Raw genomic sequence first — 8,541 nt, 5'->3', positions numbered from 1 at the left:
GGGGTAGGGGGGCCCAGACCACCAGCTGGGTCGTTCCTGGAGATCCTAGGTTGGCCTCCCGCCCAGTTCCAAAGAGCCGTTCACCCCAGCCACGGCCACCTCCTGCCTGCCCCTGCACGGTGCTCACAGGGACAGCTCACCCAGCACCAAGATGCAGCCACTTCTGGGGCAGGGCAGCTGGGGAACAGCCCCACAGCTGCGCCCGTGGAAGAGGGCACACGGCTAGAGCCAGAACTTGGGCCGTCTGGGTCTGAGCCCGCGAAGGTCAGAGCCCCCCCCCACCAGGGCCAGCCACAGTCAGTGGGCTCTGGGGATGGAACCCAGGAGTCCTGGCTCCCCTGTCACCCCACAAGCCCCCTCCCTCCCTGCCCCATAGACAGATGGACGGAGGCAGGGCGCGGTGGCTCAGCAGGTTTATTCAAACAGCCCTGGGGGGCCAGGGGGCGCCGGCTCAGCCCCCCTCACTCCTCGTCCGGCAGCACCAGCTTGCTGGGGTCGAAGTAATTGGAGTCCAGGATGGGCAGCCCCAGCCGCTCGCGTTCCTTCACCATCTGCTCGGCCTCCCGGCGCGCCCACTTCCGCATGCTGGGGAGAGAGGGGGTGAGAACTGGGGGTCCAGCACCCCCTGTCCCATTCCCCACCCCCATGCAGCTCCCATGCCAAGGCCCCAGGAGCCCAGCTGGCGGCGGGCAGAGGTGAGGGCAGGGCCAAGGCACTGGATCGGCGCCTGAAAGAACCTGGCAGCCCGCGGGGTGGCTGGTGGGAGCAGCCCCAGCACACAACCGTCCGGCAGCCCCCCGACCAAGTGTGTGTGGGGGCAGCCACGTTCCGCCATCCATGGGGGCGGGAGCACACACCCAGCAGGGCCGGGGGGGGAGGGGGGGCGCGTAAAGTCAGCTTCAGCACCGAGAACGGAGATACAGAAACTAAGGGGGGTGGGCTAGCAGGGGGCTGCAGGTCGCGAGTGAGGGGCACGGCAGGGCTGGTGGGGGTCCCAGGGCTGGGCTAGCTGGGGGCTGTGGGTCGGGAGTGAGGGGCACCAGCAGGGCTGGGGGACCCAGGGATGGGCTAGGAGGGAGCTGAGGGTTGGCACCGGTGGCCCTAGCAGAGCTGGGCTGCATATCGCTCTCCGCGCCGGGAGCTGGACAGAGCGGGCGAGAACTCACCCATGAGGAATCAGCTGACGTGAGACAGGCAGTTCCCAGCCCGGGCAGCCGCTCACTAAGCCCACGGGCGGTGGTCTCAGCCAGGGGCCCAGCCCAGGCTCCTCCCAGCCTAGCTGAGGGGGCTGTGGGGCTTGGGACATTTGTGGCGCTGATTTCTTGGCCCCCACTCTCCAGATACAGGACCACCCCTCCCCCAGTGAGGACATGTGCCATCAGCACAGCCGGGAGATGGAGGAGGAGTCAGTCCTGGCTCCCAGCCCACCCCCCCGCTCTAACCAGCAGACCCCACTCCCCTCCCAGAGCCAGGAAGAGAACCCAGGAGTCCTGGCTCCCAGCCCCCACCGCTCCAACCACTAGACCCACAGGGATTCGGCCAGAATACAAGGCTTCATGGCTAACAGCCCCTGGCGAGCCCCCTGCACCCCATAGCGCCTGCCCTGACTGCCAGGGGAGAGCACCCCCAATCCAGCCCCCCCGCCCCGCAGCACAGTGCCCCCTAGCTCCACAATGGGGTGTGGGGGTGCAGGGGAGCCGGTCAGCTCTTGCCTGCCTGCCTGCCAGCCAAGGTGGTATATTTAGCCCTGTGATATAGATAGCCCCACGTCGGAGCTGCAGGCAAGGGGCGGAGGGGGGCCAGACGCTCTGATGTGTGGGGGGAAGGGGGGGCTGCTGACGCACTTGGAGCCAGCGGAATAAAAGCAACTTACGTTGCTGCTGCTCCTGTCTGCTCGCAAAGCTGAGAGCTCCTGTGGCCCAGCCGTGTAATGAGCCCTGCCCCTCAGAGAACCCAGGAGTCCTGGCTCCCAGATCCCACCACTCTAACCTACCAGACCCTGCTCCCCTCCCAGAGCCAGGGAGAGAACCCAGGAGTCCTGGCTCCCAGCCCCCGCCCTAACCACTAGCCCCCCTCTCCCGCTGCTCTTCCACATGGGGTCTGGTTCTGAGGCACCCCTGTTCTCGGGGCAGGCGCTGTGGGGCCCCGGGGTCCTGCCCTGCGCCCCCCACTCACCCGTGGTCCGGCAGGTAGTGCACGAAGGTGGACCCCACCACAATGCAGAGGGAGATCCCGAAGAAGAAGGCCAGACGCATGTTCCATACGTCCACCACGGGGTCCGCGTCGAAGCCATGGTAGTCAGGGTTCTGGGGGGCAGAGAGGGGTCAGCCTACCCATGCCGCCCCCCCACAGCACTCAGGGCACTCGCAACTTCCCAGGGGAATCGCCCTGCCCTCCCCCCCTCGCTGCCCCCTGACCTTACAGCCCCCCCACCCCACAGATTCCCCCCAATCTAGCCTCCCTCTCTGACCCCCCAACCCCTCAGGGGCCCTCCAATCTGGTGCTCAACTGCCCGTGCCTGCGACCCTCCCATAGCAGCTGTGACACTCCCAGACCCCCACTCTGCTGCCTCTTTCTGTGACCCCCAGCCCCGTGGCTGCACCCCAGTGCGACAGCCACCCACCCCCAATCTGTCCGCACTGGCAATTCCCATGATCTGGCACCTGCCCGCATCTGGCCCCACCCCATTAGCCACCAGACCCCTCGCACCCCAGGCAACCCTGCCTGGAACCATCAGCAGGGCTGGGGGGTTGGGGGTGGGAGTGTAGGGAGCCAGGACTCCTGGGTTCTCTCCCCAACTTCAAGAGGGGAGTGGGGCCTAGTGGGTGTGGGGGGGCTGGGAGTCAGGACTCCTGGGTTCTCTCCCTGGCCCTGGGAGGGGAGTGCTGCAGGGCTGGAGCCCTGCTCCGGGATGCCTGGCTTTGCCTCGTGTTCCCTCGCCCACTCTCTAGCTGGAATGAGTCAGGCGGGAAGCGGGTCACCGCGCCCCCTCCCCGTTCACACCCCGCCAGCTGCCACAACTCTCCCCCCCAAGCCAGCTGCTGAGCAGAGACAGTTGATGAGCAGAGACTGCTCCAGGGAAGAGCAGGGTGCAGAAAAACAGGGGTGAGGGAATGCTGGGGTGGGGGGGGGGAGGAGTTGGGGAACAGCCGCACATAACGTCACACAAGGACTGCTCGCTCGGCGCTGAGATGCAGCCACTTCTGGGGCAGGGCAGCTGGGGAATGGCTGCACATAACACAGCATAATCATTGAAGAGGAGTGGCTGGCAACGACTGCAGGGGAACCTCTGCTCCCCACAGCACGATGCTGCCCCACGCCCGGCCCGCCAGGGGACAGCACCCCCCAGCCATGAGTGCCAGGGAGAGCGCCCCACGGTGCGCCCCCCCCACCCCTCACCACAGGCCAGCTCTACCTCTGCAGAGGGCTGGGTCCCCCTCAAAGCTGGGGGGGGGGGGGGGGTCGTGTGCCAGGAGGTGGGGTGGAGGGCGGCAGGCAGCGCTGGGCATGCGGGGGAGGCATTCTTGACATACTGGGAGCAGGAGCTAATTATCCCCATTGTTGTCAGCCATCCCCCATGACACCGCCCCACCCCTTGCTGGGGAGGGGGCGGCCTGCCAGCCACCCCATCCCTCTCGGCTCCACAGCAAGGAAGCAGGGGGGCTGCACCCCCAGGGCTGTCACCGAGATCCCAGCCACACTGCAGGGAGGGAGATCAAGCCACCCTGCGACATGGGGCCTGGCCGCCCTGGCCCAGAGATGGCTACATCTCCACACCAGGCGAGTCCTCCCTGGGCTGCGTTGTGTGAGACTGTTTCCCAGCTGACCTGCCCCAGAGGTGGCTGCATGTCAATGCTGGGCAGGAACTAATCCAGCCAGTCCCTCTGTCCCGGCGCTCAGCGCCTAGCTACCAGTCCTCAGAGCCCCGCTGGAACCTCCTCACGCTGGCGCAGCTGTGTTGTTTCTGCTAGGCGGCGGAACCAGCGGGGTCACCCCCTAGGCCGCCCAACTGCTCCTGCCAGCCCTCCCCACCGTCCCTTCCCCCCCTCTCTGCAGGCAGCAGCTGGATTCCCCTGGCTGGTCCCAAGCGGATTAACATCCAAGCTGGAGAAAGGGAGCGGGGGCACAAACCCACAGCTCCAGCAGGACAGGACCATGGTGCAGGGAGGGGAATGGGGTCTAGTGGTTAGAGCCAGGGAGGGGCTGGAAGCCCGGACTCCTAGGTTCTCCCTCGACCCAGGAAAGCCATAAGGTCCACACAGGGCGATCAGACCCCTGATACAAGGGTAAGGCTCGGAAGGTGCCAGCTGGATTGGGAGGGGCCCGGCCGAGATCAGGAGCTGGGTTTAAAATAATCCAGACGGGGAAGGGGGGAGCCCGGAGGAGCAAAGTCAGCCTGGTTCCCAGCTCGGGGGGAGGCCCATGAGCGCATCAAGGACAGCCTGATTCACAGCTGCAGCAGCACAGGTGAGAGTCACCACGGCTGCCTTCCTCTGTCCTGCAGAGTGCTCTCCCCCTGGTGCTGGGAGGCAGCCACCTCTGGGGCAGGGCAGCCGGGGAATGGCTGTGCAGAACACCACACAGGGGATGGCCCGCCCAGCACCACGCTGCACCCCCTGCTGGGGAGGTAGGGGACTGTCTTCAGACCCACCCCAGACATGCGGAGGCTGTCTGCAGAGGCAGGCAGGTTCTCTGCCTGGAGTTGAACACGCTGGGGCCGGGGCACGTCCCCCAAACTCCAGGCAGCAGACGGCATGGCCCCACCATTGGGGAGGAAGGGGGGACAGGACCTGGGGAGCTGAAGCCCCCGCAAAATCCTATGGGAGCTAAGGATCGACCCCTGCAGGCCTGCCAAAGCCTGCTCCAACAAGGGGAAAGGCACAGTCCCTGGGCAGCTCCCCACCCTCCTGCTCCAACCCACTAAACCCCTCTTTCCTCCCAGTGCCAGGGAGAGAACCCAGGAGTCCTGGCTCCCAGGCAGAGATGCGAGCCCTGGGACAGGCCTAGCAGTTCCCAGGTGAACGGCAGGGAAAAAGGGGAGAATGCGCTCCCCCCCCGCACCCAATCCCAGCAGACAAAGGCCGCTGACACCAGCTCCCCCAGCCAGGGCTGGCTGGCAGCTGGCACCCATGCCAGGCACTGCCTGTGACCCATATAGTGCCAGCCACACAGGGATTACAGGTTGGGGGTGGGAATCTAAACAGGGAAACTGGGTCGGGGGGGGCTGCAGCTGCTGTGTGGGGGCTGAGCCCAGCCCTTCCATGTGCAAGGGAGATATGGGCTAGAGGCTGAAGGAGGGATTAGGACTCTAGCTCCAAGTCCCCCCCTGCTCTAACCATTGGACCCCACTCCCCTCCCAGAGCTGGGGAGAAAACCCAGGTGTCCTGACTCCCAGGCCGCCACTCCCCTCCCAGAAGTGAAGCCCAGACACCGAGCTCCCGCTGCGGCCAGCCTGGGAACAGCAGCCCCGGGGGTAGGCGCTGAAGTTGATGAGGCAGAGACACTAAACTCCCACTGGCCTCCTGGGCGAGGATGGGGGCTGGCAGGAAGGATGCGGCGCCAGGCCTGGGGATCCTGGCAGCGGGCACAGCTGTCTGAGCCAGGCGAGGCCGGGAGCCAGGGGCTGCTCACACAGGCAGAGCTCCTGAGGACTCTCACGAGGCTGTGACTGAATGCCAGCCCCAGTATGGCCCTGGGGGGCGCTGTGCTGCAGGGAGTGTGGCAGGGGCCTGGGCAGGGGGTGCTCTTCCCCAGCTGGTCAGAGCCGGGCACTGGGGGGGGGGGTCACTGTGCCGTGGGGCACTGGGCAGGAGTCACTCGCCAAGCACTGGGGGGCGCTGTGCTGGGGAGAGCGGGGTGGGCAGCGCTGTGCCCCGGCAGTCAAGGCTAGGCACTGGGGGTGCCGAGCTGTGGGGCAGGTGTCAGGTAGATCCATGCACATCCCGTTTCAGAGGCAGCGTTACCCACATGTGACGTTGTCCGAGCCCCGCCAAGGGCGACACTCAAAGGAGACCAGGCAGCCCCGCTGAACAGTCAGAGCTGGGGAGAGAACCCAGGTGTCCTGGATCCCGGCCTCCCGCCACTCGAGGCCTCGCACCCCAGGCTGCAGCAGCATGGGGCTCCTATTGCCCTGGACTAGCCTAGCCGAGCGCGTGGGGCCTCGGCCTGGGGCCACCCAGCACAGCTGATGCTAAGGGAAGGACGCACCCTGAGCGCGGTTTCACCCCCTAATCCCAATATCAAATCCCCCACTGTCAGCCCCTTGGCACCCCCAGGTGATCCCTACCGCCCCTCTCCACCAGCTGCCCCCGCAACCCACCCCAGTCCTCCTCCTCCACACCTGTACCCCAGCTCCAACCCACAGCCCCTTCCCCAGCTTCCCAGCCTGCCCCCCCCCTCTCCGCTGCTCCCCCAACCCTCCCTCAGCCCCCACTGGCTCCCCAGCTCCAGGGTATTTATTTGGCTCCCCCCCCATAGTATCCTCACACCTCACAATCCTTGTCCTCCAAACGTACAGAAGGGAAACTGAGGCACAGACAGGCCCAAGATCATGCAAGGAAGCTGTTGCAAGCCAGGAATTGAATCCTGGGGATCTCCTAGGCTAGAACCCAAACTACAGCCCCCCCCAAATCCCACCTACCCCCCACACCCCCAGCCCCTCCAATGCTCTCCCCATCCTCATGCCACCTGCCCTCCATCCGCCAGGTCCTGCCCCCAGTGAATGTACTCCCGCCCCATGCAATCTGCCCCCCACCTCCCTGAGCTCTCCCAGCTCCCCCCACTGCCCCCTCACCCTCTGCCCCCTCCAGCCCCCCACCTCCCTGCCCCACAACGTTGTCCCCCCCACTGCCCCCTCCCCCAGGCGCCCCCCCGCCCTCTGCCCCCTCCAGCCCCTCACCTCCCTGCCCCACAACATTGCCCCCCAGCTCCCCCCCACTGCCCCCTCCCCCAGGTACCCCCCCGCCTCCCTGCCCCCCCGAGCTCTCCCAGCTCCCCCCACTGCCCCCTCCCCCAGGCACCCCCTTGCCCTCTGCCCCCTCCAGCCCCTCACCTCCCTGCCCCACAACATTGCCCCCCCAGCTGCCCCCCACTGCCCTCTCCCCCAGGTACCCCCCCGCCTCCCTGCCCCCCCAAGCTCTCCCAGCTCCCCCCACTGCCCCCTCCCCCAGGCGCCCCCCACCCTCTGCCCCCTCCAGCCCCCCACCTCCCTGCCCCACAACATTGCCCCCCCAGCTCCCCCCCACTGCTCCCTCCCCCAAGCGCCCCCCCACCCTCTGCCCCCCCCAGCTCCCCCCACTGCCCTCTCCCCCAGGTACCCCCCCGCCTCCCTACCCCCCCGAGCTCTCCCAGCTCCCCCCACTGCCCCCTCCCCCAGGCGCCCCCCCACCCTCTGCCCCCTCCAGCCCCCCACCTCCCTGCCCCACAACATTGCCCCCCCAGGTCCCCCCCACTGCCCCCTCCCCAAGGCGCCCCCCCACCCTCTGCCCCCCCCAGCTCCCCCCACTGCCCCCTCCCCCAGGCGCCCCCCCGCCCTCTGCCCCCTCCCCCCTCGTGACCCTCAGCTCCCCCGCCCCCCTGACCTTGCGCAGCGCCGCCACCATGTCCTCCTCCTCCTCCTCCTCGTGCTGCTGCTGGCGCGGGGCCCGCGCGGCGGGGGGCGGGGTCACAACGGCAGCCGCGGCCCCGCCCCCCGGGCCGGAGCCCGCGCGAGCCCCGCGCGCCGGGGAGCCCCGCAGGAGCAGCAAGCTCCGCGCGCACCTGCCCAGCGCCGCCATCGTACCCCTGGGCGTGGGGTGGGGGCCTAGGACACTAGGGGCGCGCGGAACCGGAAACCCCGCCCTGGGAGTGATCTCGCGCCGCCCGTGCGCGCCACAAAGGGACCGGGGCTGAAGTAGGCGGGCCGCGCGCGGGGTTAAATACTGGTCTTCGCGGGCTGTACCATATTGGCCCCCCTGGACTGTACCATTGCACCCTTCCCCCCCCGGACAGTACCATATCTGGACCGGCCCCCTGGAGTGTACCATGTTGCCCCATTTCTGGACTGAACCATACCCATCCCCTCTACAGGGCTCCCGCAGCGCTACCATATTTCCCCTGGGCAATACTCGTGTCTCCCCCCCTCATGTTTCCCAGGGCCCTGCTCAGTGTCCGGCTCCTACCCGGGGGTGCAGTGAGGTGCCTGTCGCGTGTGGACGTCACCGAGGTGCTGGAGCCCCCCGAAGAAGGGCTGGCCCCATGATGACATCACAACTAGATCAGTGACGTCATCGGATGCTATTGCAGCGCACCTTGACAGCTCGCTGTGATGACGTCACTGCCCAACGCACACTGATGACACAAACATAGTCGTCACGTCGTGACGTTATATGACGTCAGGACAGTGAGCCATGAGTCACTTTTTTGGGTCATGACCTGGAGGTGGGATCAGTGAGAGGCTGCACCAATCGCTTGCGAGCAGAAACGGACTCTCTACCCTTTTCACCAATCCCTTGCGAGCAGAGGCGGGCCCTGTGCCACTTCCACCAATCACCAATGATTAAT

At 67.0% G+C, this 8,541-nt stretch overlaps 1 protein-coding gene across 2 annotated transcripts; it reads right to left on the bottom strand.

Annotated features, from left to right (window-relative positions):
- Positions 1-397: 397 nt before the first annotated feature.
- Positions 398-7,810, bottom strand: NDUFB11 (NADH:ubiquinone oxidoreductase subunit B11). Of its 2 annotated transcripts, XM_075122585.1 has the most exons (4): positions 7,727-7,790; positions 7,581-7,642; positions 2,176-2,306; positions 398-585 (listed from the first exon to the last, which is right to left on the bottom strand). In XM_075122585.1, the coding sequence occupies exons 1-4, from the start codon at positions 7,773-7,775 to the stop codon at positions 462-464; spliced, it is 366 nt and encodes a 121-aa protein (XP_074978686.1). In that variant the 5' UTR covers positions 7,776-7,790; the 3' UTR covers positions 398-461. The 2 variants fall into 2 exon arrangements, with proteins under 2 accessions (XP_074978686.1, XP_048689421.2); XM_048833464.2 differs by having other exon boundaries at positions 7,581-7,810.
- Between the last annotated feature and the right edge of the window lie 731 nt (positions 7,811-8,541).

Source organism: Caretta caretta, chromosome 23, assembly GCF_965140235.1.
Source record: "Caretta caretta isolate rCarCar2 chromosome 23, rCarCar1.hap1, whole genome shotgun sequence".
In the NCBI taxonomy this organism is placed as follows: domain Eukaryota; kingdom Metazoa; phylum Chordata; order Testudines; family Cheloniidae; genus Caretta; species Caretta caretta.
The sequence above is the reverse complement of the archived record's forward strand: the minus strand, read 5'-3'. Positions and strand labels throughout refer to the sequence as shown.

Excerpts from the sequence above, each read along its gene's own strand:
- NDUFB11 (XM_048833464.2), bottom strand. The coding sequence starts at position 7,775 with ATGGCGGCGCTGGGCAGGTGCGCGCGGAGCTTGCTGCTCCTGCGGGGC. Across the intron at positions 2,307-7,580 it reads TGGTGGCGGCGCTGCGCAAG|AACCCTGACTACCATGGCTT; the intron begins GTCAGGGGGGCG and ends TCTGCCCCCCAG. Across the intron at positions 586-2,175 it reads CACTACCTGCCGGACCACGG|CATGCGGAAGTGGGCGCGCC; the intron begins GTGAGTGGGGGG and ends CTCTCTCCCCAG.